This window comes from Mauremys mutica, chromosome 19 (genome assembly GCF_020497125.1).
Source record: "Mauremys mutica isolate MM-2020 ecotype Southern chromosome 19, ASM2049712v1, whole genome shotgun sequence".
In the NCBI taxonomy this organism is placed as follows: Eukaryota; Metazoa; Chordata; order Testudines; family Geoemydidae; genus Mauremys; species Mauremys mutica.
Window position 1 is genome coordinate 23818457 of NC_059090.1, and position 15315 is coordinate 23833771.

At 46.1% G+C, this 15315-nt stretch overlaps 1 protein-coding gene across 8 annotated transcripts in view; it reads right to left on the minus strand.

The window, feature by feature from the left end:
• The window catches only part of SPECC1 (sperm antigen with calponin homology and coiled-coil domains 1), a 191694-nt gene that overhangs the window by 101037 nt on the left and 75342 nt on the right, over nucleotides 1-15315 (minus strand). For 7 of the 8 annotated variants that reach the window (XM_044993278.1, XM_044993276.1, XM_044993279.1 and 4 more), the window contains one exon: nucleotides 1381-2954. In XM_044993278.1, the coding sequence (XP_044849213.1) occupies nucleotides 1381-2954 (1574 nt within the window). Of the gene's footprint in view, nucleotides 1-1380; nucleotides 2955-10375; nucleotides 10404-15315 lie in introns of those variants that run through there. The other variant, XM_044993281.1, reaches the window with a different exon arrangement.

Here is a 15315-nt window from a genome sequence, read left to right on the forward strand (position 1 = left end):
GCAGGGGCGGCTCCAGGCCCCCAGCACGCCAAGCACGTGCTTGGGGCAGCATGCCGCGGGGTGCGCTCTGCTGGTCGCCGGGAGGGCGGCAGGCGGCTCCAGTGGACCTCCTGCAGACGTGCCTGCGGAGGGTCCGCTGGTCCCGCGGCTTCGGTGGAGCATCCGCAGGCACGTCTGCGGGAAGTCCACCGGAGCCGCAGGACCGGCTACCAGTAGAGCACCCCCGCGGCGTGCCGCCGTGCTTGGGGCTGCGAAATGGCTAGAGCCGCCCCTGCTGCAGCGGGATGGACTCAGTTTATCTAACAGGACTTTTCTATCTCCACCAATTGTCATACAGAGACAACTTGGGATCCTTGCCCCATGTTAGTGGAGTCATGGATTCACATCAGCAGGCCATATGTTAATTCCCGCAAGGCAAGGTGCTAGCTACACCACTGCTATGTTGCCAGATACTATTCAGGACCACTATATTACTCTTCCCTGGAAAGTCCTTTAACCTCATCTTTCACCACCCAAGCACCCTGAAAGGCAGAGGAGACTTACTATCTTGGATGAAATCATACAAAGTCAAAGTCAAACAAAGACCTTCCACGAATAGGACCATACTAATTAAAAATGGAAATGACCAATCAGACCATCAAGTCAATCTCTCTACCAGGCAGGATTTAGTCCTCAAACAGATTACAGTTTGAGCCAAACTGCATATAAAATTGCTAATGTGCTAGCTGATACTTCATATCTGAATTCAGTAGGATGGTCCAATATTATCATATTCATGTTTTTACAAAGTCTCATTTTGGGCTTGATCCTGTATCATTTTGAGTCAACTGACTTGAAGCCATTGACTTTAATGGATGCAAGATCAGACCCTTTGTTCTCATGTCAGTAACACTGGTAGGACCAGTCATTTGATTCACCACTTGGTAAACCAACTGGTTCCATGATTCAGCCTGACTTTAAAATTTGCTGTTCACTAACCATCAGTAATTTAGTTCTCTTTGAGTAAAGAAACCTGATACTAGGAATTTATGCTTGTTCAATCAGGAAATACACCCAATATCATGTGACCTATGAATCCAATCAAAACTAACTAGTGTAACTCAAATTTCAAATCTTGAGTACTCACAGTGAACTGCTCATAAATGATCTAGAGACCAGGAATTAGTCCCCAAATAATTCTGAGTGAATAAATTTGCAAAAATCCTACATTACCTGCACATTTGTCAAAGGAAAAACTTAATGGATTAGATTATTCACTACGAATTATTCTCTCAGCTCTACTTCATGACTGGTCTTTGTCTCATGAAGAAACCACTGTATTGGTTGGTAGGAGAGGGCGGGCATACTGTGGCACTGAATGTGAATCTATTTTTGTCTTACCTTGGCCAGTAGACCCTGGACATGTTTTACTTCGCTGTTTGCCTTCAGCAGCTCTTGTTTGAGCTCTGTACAAGCTAGTTCTAACTGATCCTTCTCTGCATGAGCCACTTTCAACATCTCTTGCACCTCAGAGTTGTCAGTAGTACATCCCATTGCATTGATCTCTGCAGCTTTTTGTTTCTCACTGTCTAACTGAGTTTTGAGAGATCCATTTTCAATCTTCAGGCCTTCTAAGGCAACTTTACAGTCCTCTAGAGACTTTGCCACCATGCTGCTGTTCTGTCGTTCCATTTCTAAAAGTCCACCCAACTTCTCATTTTCCTCTCTCAGGCCCTTGATCACCTCTTGAGCATCTTGGTGCTCCCTTTCTAAGCTCCGTAGGCTGCTGGATAATTGTTGCTGGATGTTGAGCAGCTTTTCTCTTTCAAACTGTGCTTTCTCAAGCAATTCTGTGCATTTCTGCTCCAGTTCAAGGATTTTCCCCTCCAGAATTTTGGTTTCTTCATTCTTGGATCGCTCTTGTAGGAGAGTCATCAGCTTTTCTTTTTCTTGACTAAGCTGTTCTGCTCTCTCTTTGTGCTGATGAAAGGAGGTCTCTAGCAGAGCTTTCTCTTCCACTAGCTTCTCGTTTTCTGCTGTCAGCTCCTGCACCATTTGCTGCTGGTCTGACAGCTCCTGCAAAGTGGCTTGAAGCTCTTCTGCTGTGCTGTGGTGGTTTTCTTCCATTTTTTGTATCTTCTCCGTCAGGGAGGCCACAGAAAGGTCACTAATGTTGTTCGGAGAACTCCCTGTGGTGGAGCATCTGGAACCCTTGAAGGGGTTGCTGTTGGAGGAGGTTGGCCTAGAAGGTACATCTGCTATATGTTCAAAATCGGATGCATCGGGTGACAAGGAGGCTTTAGTCACATCACTGCTAGAAGAACCTGACTTTCGCACTGCTTCTCCATTCACACGCTGTCTGGGCTCATCTGGTTCACCTCTCAATAGTTTTTTTGTTGGGCTTCCAAAACTTGATTCTTGAGTGACTGGGGTTGTGAAGCTGCTGTCACCCCCGCTGCTCGTTGTTGTGTCCGAGAGAGGGGAGTGCTCTAGATAAATCAGTTTCTCCTTCAAAACCCGGTTTTCTTCCACCAGGCTAGTAAGCTCTTTTTGAAAAGTCCTGTTCTTTTCCTGAAGAGTCTGTATTAATGGGTCTATGTCACCAGGTGATAATGGTAACGTTTCTAAATTTTGGTCTGAAGCACCAATCCCTTCAGAGTTAACTGACCCTTTGTCTTTGCATTTCTTCAGCTCACTCCGGAGCTTAGTGATTTCAGTGTCTTTTGTCTTTGCTTCTGCCAAGAGTTCCTTAACCTGGGACTCCAGAACTGCCTTGTCCCCAGTTTCATTATCTTGCTTGGACTTGGCAGAAGGACGCAGGTGCTTGGTAGGGGTGGGCGTGCCAGAAGAAGTTGGGCTGGGCTGAGTTTTCCTGGTGTTGGCTGGACCACGCAACACAGCTCTCTCTCTGGAGACAGTTGATGAAATTTCCCGAGGAGCCGGAATTCCTGTGCGCTTCGCTGATGAAACAATTCCTTAAAGAAAGGCAGAGAGAAGAGATGAGACAAATTAGTAATTTCTTATGTGAAACAAGTCATGTGACAACAAAGTTATGGCCTATAGCTGCCATGGGAAAACACCTGGATATCTGAATAGCTTCAGTCATGGCTGAGGGTGTGGATTTCTTCATCATGAAAACTTGTATTAATTTCACATTCCCTCCTCCTCGGGAAAGGAGCAGTCTGCCCAACTCCTTCCCACTAGGCAGCATAATCTGTAGCTGCTTCAATATATTTTTAAAGTGCAATGCCAAATTCCATTATGTTAATTGACTGACAGAAAACAATGGAGTCCTTAACTATTTTAATTATATTATGTTAACTGTATTGAAATGCTTAATTAAAAACTGACGGTCAGTTACTAGAAGAAAACCCCCACTAATCTTGGACGAGTTTCTGACTTTGGTTGTAAAACCAGGTATTACCAGCACACATGAAATTTATATATTTACATTTTAATCAATTTATAAGGAACAGTTTTAATGAGAAGGAAAATTAACCAAAGATGAGCAGAGAGAGATGGCTAATGGGCCAAGGATAGATTTCTGTTAGAAGAAATAAATGAGAATCCGTTTGCAAGGTAGAACTTATGTTACTCTTGGACCCCGAGCCCATCTGATTAGCATTGATTCTCAACATCTTTAATGTAGCAACAATCCACTCAGAACTCATAAAAAAGGCAGATGGCACAGGGCGCTTATGATGCTGAAAGCATCCTGACCTGTTTGGTAGATGGCCTGTATTTTTTCCTGTTGTGAATGAGCAATTATTTCAAGGTATTTTCTTGTGAACCAGTTATGATAGAAATTAATTGCATACCTCCAATGGAAAGCTGGCAATCCCAGCTTTCCAATAATAGATTTAAGTTTTCACCATCTTTGGTGGTGCTTCATGCTCTTAAGACCACATTAGTCCAATTATACTCTTACATAGCTACTTGTTGAATAACATCCTGACCTGAGATCTAGCCAACGTGCACTGAAAAAGGGTTTAAATTCTCATGTAGAGTTAGTTAAATGGGGCCTCTGGAGCAGAGAAATTCTCACCACTGGAAACCTAAACACAAACACGAAGAAAATTCTGATTCTGCAGGTTCTCGGAAACACAGAAAACAATATGGCGAATTCACCTAGAACTTTTTAGCATTTTAAAAGCCCTACCAGCCAATGGGATGGGTGACAAGGAGACAGGAAGGAAGCTGATGCTGAAATCTTCATTTCCAGTCTAATGACAAAGTTTTACCTGCTTACAAATTCACGATATTTAAAATGGAATAGTTGAAATTCCACAAAAATTCTGGAAGTGGTGAAGTTACTGAGACCAGATCTCCATAGTTAGGTTAGGAAAGGGAGCTCTGGGTATGGAGGCAATCCAGGGTCTGTTATGACAATTGGGCCTACAAATTTACCTGAATTGTGAGTTCCACCGTAAAAGCTACGTAAAAGTTCGTAAGATGTTACCATGAGCTATAAAGACAAATGTTGATGGGAAAAGGTACGAAAGGGAGACAGAATAACTGAGTTAGTCTAAACAAAAAGGCCAAGTTAATATAATTCAAGGACTGTGTTTAAATTATGCTTGTTAAAAGATATGGAGCAGGAAGCTAATGAGCCAAAACTGGTATGTTAGATATTGGGCCTAATTGGTGGACAAAATACTGAGGGGATGGGTTATTTCACCCATCACTTCTTTTTTTGGTCCTTAAAAGGGAGATTCTGTGCGGAAGTGATGAAAGAACAGACAGATGCTACTGGAATAAGCTTCACCTCATGGCTGCCACCCCCACTGATCCTGGGACCCCAGGCCTTCATCACCTTAATCCTAAGAGGTGTCGTGACCAGAACAGGCCAGAAACAAATGAACCCAAATGACACTGCAATCCCTGCTGGCTCCAGCTGAATCCCAAACACCAAACTAAGATGAAACAGGATTGAACTTTAACAAAAAAATCACCAGCAGCAGCTCCATCTCATTTCAGCCATAGGGTTGCCACCTTTCTAATTGCTGGTAACTGGACCCCCGAGGCCCTGCCCCACCTCTTCCCCCAAGGCCCTGCACCTTCTCTGTCTCTTCCCGCAATGTCCTGCCCCTATCGCTCACTCCTCTTCCCAAGCCCCACCCCTCCCCAATTGCTTCCTGGATTGTCTCCATCTCACCAGCACCCCGTGCTGGGCTCCCTCTGCTCTGGGTCTGGGACAGGAGCTGCTGCAGCCTAACCAGGAGCCTGCCTTCAGGTAAGAGGTGGCCCCAGCTGAGCAGGGGCTGGCACGGGCTAATGACCCAGCGCCTCCTCCCACCCCGTGGTAACTTGGCTTTTGTTGTCCGGTCAGTACATCTGACTGGACACTTCCGGGTCCCTTCTTTGACTGGACGTTTTGGTAGAAAACTGGGCACCTGACAACCCTAAATGGTACCTGGACACAAAAGCCAAAACCCAAATGGGTGACAACCCTACTCAACCATCTTCTCTTTTCCAAGAAGGACAGTTATTACCATCTTTAATACCGTCTAAGAGACTGTCAAACACAGGAGTTTTTCCTTCTAAAACTCTCCAGCTAAAGGGAAAGGGAACAAGGGATGTTGTCGAAATGAAAGCCTTACTTAATACTTTACATTTCAAATGTTGTAACTGGTTTTCCTTCTTTTCTTTATCTTTAATAAAAGGTTAAAATGATTTTTAATGGTGTTTGACATGATATTGAGCAGACTGAGGTCTCTATATCATGCCCCGAACCTTGTTTAACACTGTTTAATGTTGGATAGTGACTGGATTATGTTAACACCTTTGGCCCATTTATTCCATCTAACTTAATACAACAGTCCTCCTAATGGGCTGTTAGTCACAGCTCTCAGTCTTAACTACACTTTAGAACACAGAATCCACGGGTGCCAGAGAGAAGCATCATGGGTGCTCAAAGCCATGGAAGGGTTATCAAGGGAATGATGAAAGGAGAAGAAGTGGTTTAAGGTTGGCACAGGTGGCATGACACAAGGGAACTATTACTTTTATTTTATAGGTAGAGAAACTGAGACAGGGAGGTTAAGTGGCGTGCCTACGGAGAAAAAGAAAGTCAGTAGCAGAACTGGGATTAGAATTCATGGAATTCCTGACTCCTCAAGCTACCTGGCCTTGTATGACACATACTCCACAACAGAAAAGTGCTATTCCACAGAGGACATGGGTCTTATGTTTTGATATAATTTAAGAGATGTAGGAGGAAAACGTTGAATGCAGCCACACAACAGGGTCACAGTGAACCAGATGCTTGCAGCAGAGGGGAGTTCTAGGATCTGTCTCTGAGTTAGTGCTAGAATCAATTACGTTTTACAGAATTTGGAAGCCTCTCCCCAATGACACAAAGCTCTTATGAATTCTAAGGGCAGATAACACCAAAGGGAGAGCAGACTCTAGAACTCAGTGCTTGGATCAGAAACAGTCAGGTTGCAGGATTGCATGACTGCTGCATTACACAGCAGGCAGATTCCAAATTTGCTCAAAACAATTTTCCACACACTGAGAAGGCCCCAGTGTGGCTCTTGCATTTTAGCCCTGCATGGCACCGAAGAGTTAAATGACCACGACACACTGTTTGCTCAGCAGCTCTTTGGAGAATGCAATACATTTATAAACCCCCCACAAATGGGGACATCTCCTCCTTTCGCGATATAAATGCCCTGCAGCCAGCACAATAAACACAGAGGGGACAATGAGAGGGTTGAAGAAAAGACCCCCTAAAACAGAGAGGGGACTTTGCTCCAGAGAGAGCACAGTAACAGCTCTGTGTTATGTTAAAGGCATGATAAGGCAGAAGACAAAGGCTGCAGTGTTTATGGGAAGAGATAGCAGGAATATTCTGGCTGGACTGCAGGCAGCCCACACAGCCAGGCTACATTTAGTCATCTACAGCTGGAGAAGCCAGCATGCCACGGCGGCTCTCAGCTCCCTGGTGGAAAGCACAATGCAAGCAGAGACTATGTTTTTTCCTTTCCAATTCAAAGGGCCACAGGTGGAATGCTGGATATTAGAACTCATTTTACACATCACATTATGGGAGTGCGGGCCCATTGCTTAAACCATGGGAGGCAAGGGCTCCCACTTGCCAAGAGCTGGCATTTCTGAACTGCATGCCCACTGAGTGCAGGGGAAGAACAAGGCCCTTGGTTTCTACGCACCAACACCCAACACTGGAACGTGGGGGAAATCAAATGGTCTGTGACATGATACAAGTGTCACTTCCAGCTGCGGAAAGCTCAGTACAGTTCTTTGTGGCTGAGAGGGGGAAAGATGTCCTTCAGCTCACACCTGGGGGACACTGCTGCCCATAGTGAGCGAAAGGCCTTGTCTGAACCTTGGCTGAATCTTGCACACTCAATGGGACAGTATACACATACCCTATGCACCAAGTAGATGGATGCCTGCTGCGTGCATACCACATACAGCCAAGCAAACTATAAATCATACCACAGATTTCAGAGGTAAAATATGCATTACACATGAAAACAGATGTGCTGGGCACAGCCAAGGAATGTTACTGAACATGGGGGATCCCACAGCCACTTTCTAACCAGAGAGATTTGGGCAGGGCAGGGTGTTCAGATTATTTCAGTGTAAAGCAGGTATCAAGCAACCCACTCTTTGTGGGCTTTGTGCAAATCTGACCAAGGCAGCACAATCATCTCTCCATCTCAGGACATGTGAGCCACAGTGAAATAGAAATGGAAAAGGCAATACTGCTTGCTGGCAGAAAGATTCCTCACCACCTCTTCAGGCATCATCACTGTTGCGATCCCAGCACCTGGACTTTGCATTAATATTCAAGATGAAGCTCAGATGGATCATTTCTTAGCCATCCAGTAGCTGAAGTTGTACATCTGTCTGATATCCATGGGTCTGGCCGGTGTCCTACAAGCCTGGCTCCCAGATAATTTAGAGCCTGCTGTAGGACCACTCAAAGTCAGTGATGTGACCTGGTCATCATGTCAATACATGGTGACCTTGTGTCACAATGGGATGAAGCAATGCCGCCACACACTGATGCAACTTCATGGTGTGAGGAAACATCTCTAACGTCTCAGGAACAAAGTGGCAGCTCTGCTAGCTGGGCCAGCCTGACTTTCGTTCCTACCAGATGATGACTGGACTTGAACATGATTAATGGAAAAGAGACGAGCAAGTAGCAAAACGAAGGACATCTAACAGAGTGGCATGGACTTTGAATTTTACTCGACCTGTCTCATGGGGCTGTAAGGCTCCACGGGCTGCTGCATTGTGATTTATTAGAGAACAAGTCAATAGCCATCTCTCGAACACCATTACAATCCTGACTGCCTGTTCCTGGTGTTACAAATGTGCCCGATGCTCTCCATTATATGGGGTCTAAGAAACAGTTCATAATACTGCAAAACCAAGGGTTTCTGTCACAAAGGAGACACCTTGGAACATAACCCAAAGGGGTGCTCAAGAGCATCATGTGTTGATTACAAAGCACTGAAGTGTGGAGCACTAAAATAAAGTTTCTCATCACAACTAATTTCTCCCCCAGGGTGACCTTCAGATGGAGCAGTCCAGTGGTTACAAATGGAACACCTAAGATCACCATCTCGTCCAGCCCACTAGTATTGCCCACCTTTGCACCCTATCTGCCCAGCATCACCCTCTAACTACCCTTCATACTTAGCCAAGGCTGCCCTCCTTGCTCCTTAGCCACTTGGTCACCATCTCACTGCCTTGCCTGGCCTGCCAGGGTTTCTCTCTGTGCACCTCTGCCCAGCCACCCCTCTCACTGCCCACCCAGCCTACAATGGGCTGGGGTCATCCCTGCACCCTCTCCAAACTGCAGATACCCCCTAAATATCCACCTTTTTCCAAACATGTAACTGACCTCACCTCACCCTGCACCCCACAGCACGCAGAGGAAACCCCCTCCAAGATTTTCAGTGCCTGCAGTGCTATTCCTAGTGCTTTCATCTACTCAGAAATAACCCCAAGCATTTATATAGTAGGTTCCCTCTTCAGAGTGTTTTAACAAGCCCCTCAGCTCAGCTCAGCTCAGCAGCCCAGAGAGATGATGTGTCTTGCCCAAAATCACACAATGAGTCAGTCGGGATTAGAACCCAGGAGTTCCTGGCTCCCAGCCTGGAGGTCAGTTCTCTAGTTCCCAGCACTCTTGCCAATCAACATTCTCTACCTTTCAGCTCTTGCCAGAAGTGAAGTGGGACTTTAATGAGATAACGGTTGGCCCATCATGATCGTCTTTAGCCATTTCAATCCCGCTTTTCAGGCCTGTAGTGTTTTTCCCTTAGAAGGAGGTTCAGGATGGCAATTCCCTGCATACCCTCACTACGTTTCACCTCTATTTTTGGGCTAAGCTCTCAACACCTATTACATGAATTCCCAAACAGGCACCTGCTCCTAGCAGAAGAGGGCTGGAATATGGAATGGAAAAGCCACAACACTCCCTGGCCCATGCTGGAACACAGACGACATAAAATCATCCCCTTGTGTAGGAGCCTGGCTTGGAGTGAAGCCCACAAGAACTGGCAATCAGACATGGTTAATGCTAACTGTGGCAGGAGGGGCAGGAAGCAGAAGCTTGCTGAGAGCCCAGGGCCTGTTGGGGAATGTGAAAGTGAGGGGGGGGTAGTTTAGCGAATCAGAACTGTGTCTGAACCTTGAAACGTCATGCATATCTCTCTGCAGTAAGGCTGATGTAATGTTTGCTTCTTTCTCCCTTCCCAGAAGTCACATTTCTCCTCCTGCACTTTTAAGATCCAACTGAGAGCATACAGCACCCCATTTCTCCTGCTGTCTTCATCGGACTGCAGAGCCCCCTGTGGAAACAACCTCGTTGTCCATGCTGGGGTCCAAATTCTGCCTTTAAATGGTTTTCCTAGATTGGGCCAAGGACAGAGTGATTTGCCCCTGCCCTTTGTGCTGGTTTCTCTTTGTGTCTGGGAAGTTTGCCCTTTTTCCAATCCCTGCCTAATACCCCTGAGGCTGCTGCTCAGTGATATCACTCATCTGATCTATTTGTGGCTCCCCTGAGGACACCCAGTCAAACACCAAACAGTGAGTAGGAAAAGGAGGAGGGAAGGCCTGAACCCTGGAGCTGGCAGGTCTCGAGCCTTCCATGGAAGGCAAGAGAGGGAGCTTGCTGCTTTTTCACTTGCTTCCTAACTGGGACATGAAGAGTTGCCAGGGCTGGAGTTTAATTTTGGAAAATACAAACAAGCAAACATGTTCCTGCATAGGCTGTGACCACAGCAGTTCTGGGCTGGGTTACATGCCATGCTTCAGGGCTCCTTCCCACACATCCTGCCATTCTCCCAGGCCATACACCAGGCAGCCACGTGATGTGGTGCAAGGGAGCAGCTGTCAGGACAGGAAGGTCACTCACCTTTGGTCTCCATGGAGATCTGACTGGTCAAAAAGTCTGTCTTTCAGAACAAGTGGTGGCTTGGTCACTAATGACGTGGCTTCAAGCTTCTGCATTCATCTGTCTAACTCAGCACAACTTTCCACTTCACTCTCCCACCGACCTCCCAGGGAAGTTCATGTTTGTGCAGGACACAATTTTGTCACACACCCAAACGCAAAGAAAAATTGAGTGGATAAAACAAATGTAATTAACACAGCAGCATTGCTCCAATTTTGCTTCAGAGTCACACCCCCTCTTTCTACCCCAATTTCAAACTTTCCCTTAACTCTTTGACCAGGAAGGGTTTTAGGACACTGTGTATGGAGGATGCTGTACAGAAATACATTACATTGTGTTTAAGTGGGAACAGACAGCAGGAGGTAGTATTTAGGGGTAGGGAAAAGGATCTGGGAGGCAGGACTATGGATTCTTTCCCTATTTCTGCCATTTGTTTCCTGTGTGATGTTGGGCAAGTCATTTCACTCATCTCAGCTTCAGTTTCCTCATCTATGAGGCTGTGAAGTGTAGTACATTAATGCTTGAAAAGCACATTGAGATACATGGATGAAAGATGCCATCTGAGTGCAAAGAATTATTATAGTACCTTTGCTGTTCTGGTTAAGACTTTTGGGAGTGGTAAGCTATAGGCAACAGCAGTTAGCATGCTCTGTGTTCACAAAGAAACCAGTGCTGGAGCTCAGTGAAGATTACATGCTCATATTGGGTCCCAACTCCACCTTCTCTTGACTCCCAACTAAGGAGCCAACACTGAGGCCAGGTCTACACTACAGACCTATGCCAGTATAACTACGTCGCATGGGGTGTGAAAAATCCACACCCCAGATCAACATAGTTATATTAACATAACCCCCCGTATAGACAGTGCTAAATCAACAGGGGAGCTTCTCCTATCAACATAGTTACTACCTTTGGGGAGGTGACGAGAGAAACTCTCCAGTAGGTATAGTAGCATCTTCACTAAAGCACCACAGCGGTCCAGGTGCACCGCTGTAGCACTGTACGTGAAAACAAGCCCTGAATTTATATCGCTCACAAACAAGTGATTTCCTGATGTCATCAGTCTGTGAATTCAATGACAACTACATTAAAAAGGTGGTTTTACCAACATGGAGCCATCTCAAGTGACTTACTACAACCAAAATGTTCTCTGCTGGCTCAATGCTGGGAGGGAACGTAGGAGTCAGGTCTGCGGTGCTCTCTATTAACAGCTCAGGAAAAAGTATCAAGAGCTTATTGTCCAGATTTTTAAAGCTATTTAGACATTACTGCACTTAGGGAGTGCCTCAATCCCTTTTGAAAATGAGATTTAGACTCTTAAATCGGGTGTGCAATGCTGAACACAGCAATGCCTAAATACCTTTAAAATATGAGCTCAAGTGATTTACATGCTTTAAAAAATCTCATTTTCAAAAGTGTCTGAGGCCCTTACTGGAAGTCTTACCGAAAGTCCATGGGACTTACACACCCAAGTCATTTCTGAGAATTGGACTTAGTACTTTTGAAATTTTTACCCTTTGCCATTAACTCAACATGTAACTTAAGACAAGTCACTTCACCTCTCTGCAAGGTATCTTCATTATCTGAATCCTGGTGCTGTCCACAGGAGCCTCAGCTCTCCTTCACCAGCATCACAGCTACAGGCCATGCCAAGCCAAGCTGTGAGAGTCTAGTAGTCTGGGCAGCTCAGAGGAGTCGCACTAACGTGTTCTATGCTCTTGCCAGCTTTTTTCTTATTTCTATGGTGCTGGAATATTTATTTATTTATCAATCAATCATGCTTGGCCCTGCCCAAGACACAGAAGCAGGTTGAACTCTAAGGAGTTCACTGTTTAAATAATGGATGGTTGCAATTCTCCTGAGTGCTAGGTGAGGCATAACATACAGATCATGGGATGCCAGACTGAAAAAAGACGGGGGATGGGGGTGGGAAAGAGAGAGAGAGAGAGATTGTCCTTCTGCTTGTCTTCTTAACAAAGTCCACAAAGATCACAGAGATTCTGGGGAGGAGGGAGCTTATCAGGAGTCAGAGAAGGAGGCTGCATTCACAAACAACCTCCATTGCTCTTCTGCAAGGAGACTGGCAAGCACTTTCCACTGAGGTCACATATGAGCCCAGCTGGCCACAAGAGACTGACCATCCAGTAAAGAAACTAGCCTTGAAAGGGCTTGTCTACACTGGGAATGCTACAGTGGCACGACTGCACCACTGTTGTGCTTCAGTGTAGACAATACCTACAGCAACAGAAGGGGCTCTCCCACTGGCATAGTTAACCAACCTTCCTGACAGGTAGTAGCTACACCAATGGAAGAACTCTTCCATTGACCTAGTGCTATCTACAGGGACTTAGGGTGTGGATTTTTCACCCCCTGAGCGACGTAGCTAGTTCGATCTAGTTTTCTGGTGTAGACCAGCCCTAAAGCTGGGAAGGAAGGGTATTGCTGAGATTTACATGTGCTCTACAGACTGCACGCCACGGAGTTCCGCTCCACTCACCGTTCTGGCACCTCGTTGTGGCTCATTTGGGGATTAGCTCACCACTGGTTTGATGCCTCCTCAGCCCCCTTGCCGCAGTCTCACACTCTGCAGCCTCCCTCATGCACCATGACCTACAGCGCTTCCTCTTTGTGTCTTGTATCTCTGGCCAGGTCACTATGGTTTCCCCCCCTTTAGGGGTATCAAAGTCTCTCTAACCAACCACCTCAGGCAGTTTTCAAAATCCACAGCCCTGTCCATACCTCTCCCCCAGTGATTGACAGGGAACCCTGGCCTGCACTCTACACTGAGGTCCAGCATAGGGACCCCACTATCAGTAGCTAAAGTCCATGAGGTCTTACTCTTGCTGTTGTTTCTCCTAGGCTTCTTACTACTCCTTTCTCTCAACCCTGAGAATAACCGCTGACTCTCTTTCTCTGCAGCCCTCTTTCTCCTCTCCTCTCCCTGGCTTCATACAAGCCCCTCTTCTTCCTGCCTGGCTGGGCTTCAGGTTCTACTCCAGCTGTATATCCAGCCTACACCTCACCCAGGTGGCCTCCCATCCTGAGCCATTTTAATCCCTTTGGTGTGGTGTGATGGAGTGTTCACCCCACACCACCCCGGGACAGGGATGGATGTGCGCTGACAAAGGAACACAAGGGATCAAATCTGGAGCCAGGGTAGGCCTACACACTGTGATGGATGGACATCTGAAGGGTCTGACTCTTTTACACTTTATTGGCAACGCTTGTATAACTTGTCATGCTGAAGTCTCGCTGAATTGAAGAATGTGAGTGAGAGAAACGTGGGACAGACTCCCACAGAGAAAAGCACATTTATCTGTGCATACCCTGAATCAACTACATGGAGTCATCTCCAGTATCCAGTGTCAAATTTATCTCATCTATCCTCCTGCACCAGCAAAGCAGGAGGGTCTGATTTTAGCTACTGACTGTGTCCCATTCCTTGCTCACCCCCAGGCAGCACACAGCAGGATGACGTATGGTCCTATGTGTCAGACTGGAACATGAACAATAATGAACAGGAAGGACAAACAGGACCATCCTAGTCCCCTCAGGAAAGTTACAGAAGACACCAGAGTGAGGGAGAATCTCTTGGGGCTGGTGTATTCGTTACCCTTTTTGAATGCTGTAATTATGCACTTCTTTAATTAACAGAATTTCAGAGAGGGCTTTTTTTAAATAAACCATTTCTACTGATGCTGCTGCAGAGATGCATCCTTCATGCAAGGGCCTCCTCCCCCTCACTCCCTCCACCCCGCTGTTAAATTGCTTTGTTCAGGCAAGTGCAATAGGAAAAAAAATGACGCCTCTGCTCCCCAGAGAGACTTTACGAACCATCAACAGGAAACAACTGCCAGCCATGGCAGGGACACTGACATACTACACAAAGACCCAGGAATGAGCAGATATTAGTGACTGAGGAAAAGAAAGGCAGACATACCAGTAACCCTGCGCCACGCAGATCCTACACACAGAGAGCTACACAGAGCTATCAGCACGGCCTCAGGGCCCTCTAGACATACAGTAATACACATGCATTTACAGATACTAATCGTCAAATGTATCCTAACGTCCTCATTCTCAAACCTCTGGATGCATAAACAACAAATAAAATAACCTAGTGACAAATATTGACTAACCGCACCTGACCAGCTCAACACGTGAAGTGGATTCAAATCCATTCCAATGCTGTCCGCAGCTTAGAATGAGAGTGACACTAGTCACAAAGGGCCAGATTTTTTTTTCAAAGATATTTATGTGCCTAAAAATGCAGATAAGCATCTAGTGGGATTTTCAAAAGCACCTGAGTAGGTCAGGTGCCCAACTCCCATTGAAATCAAACAACAATAAAATTCCTGATCTATCACCCCACTTAGGCAGAAGCCTGAGTAAATGAAACTACTAGCCCACTGTGACAACAGTCACAGCCTGATACAGTCCTTGGCTCCTGCAGGTATGCTGGCTGAGGATGAAGGATCTAAATGGGCTGAAAAAGCCAGCATTTTTCTGTGTCGTTAGGAACTTTGTAGTAACTCAGGAGCGGATAGCGTTTTCTCTCTATCCCTCAAAAAGTCCCAGAGAAAGGAAACCACCACCTGTCCCCTGGACTTTGTGTAACCGTGCACACAGCAAAGCTAGGCTTGGCCAGTCATGGTTCCTCTGAATGAGTCTGTTTGCAAAAGATTAGTCATGCAGCCAACACCCTTACAGGCCAGCTAATCCTTTTGGGAGAGATCATTGGGATTCCAGCCAGGTAAGAGAAGGAACCAGGTAGATGGCCCTGTCATGACAGAATTACTCTAGCCAGTCTAGCAGTGACTATGCAAGGTCGGTTCCTCAGATACAGCTGTATCAAATCCAGATTAGAGTTTAATTAGAAATGCAAGGAACCTCCCCACAAT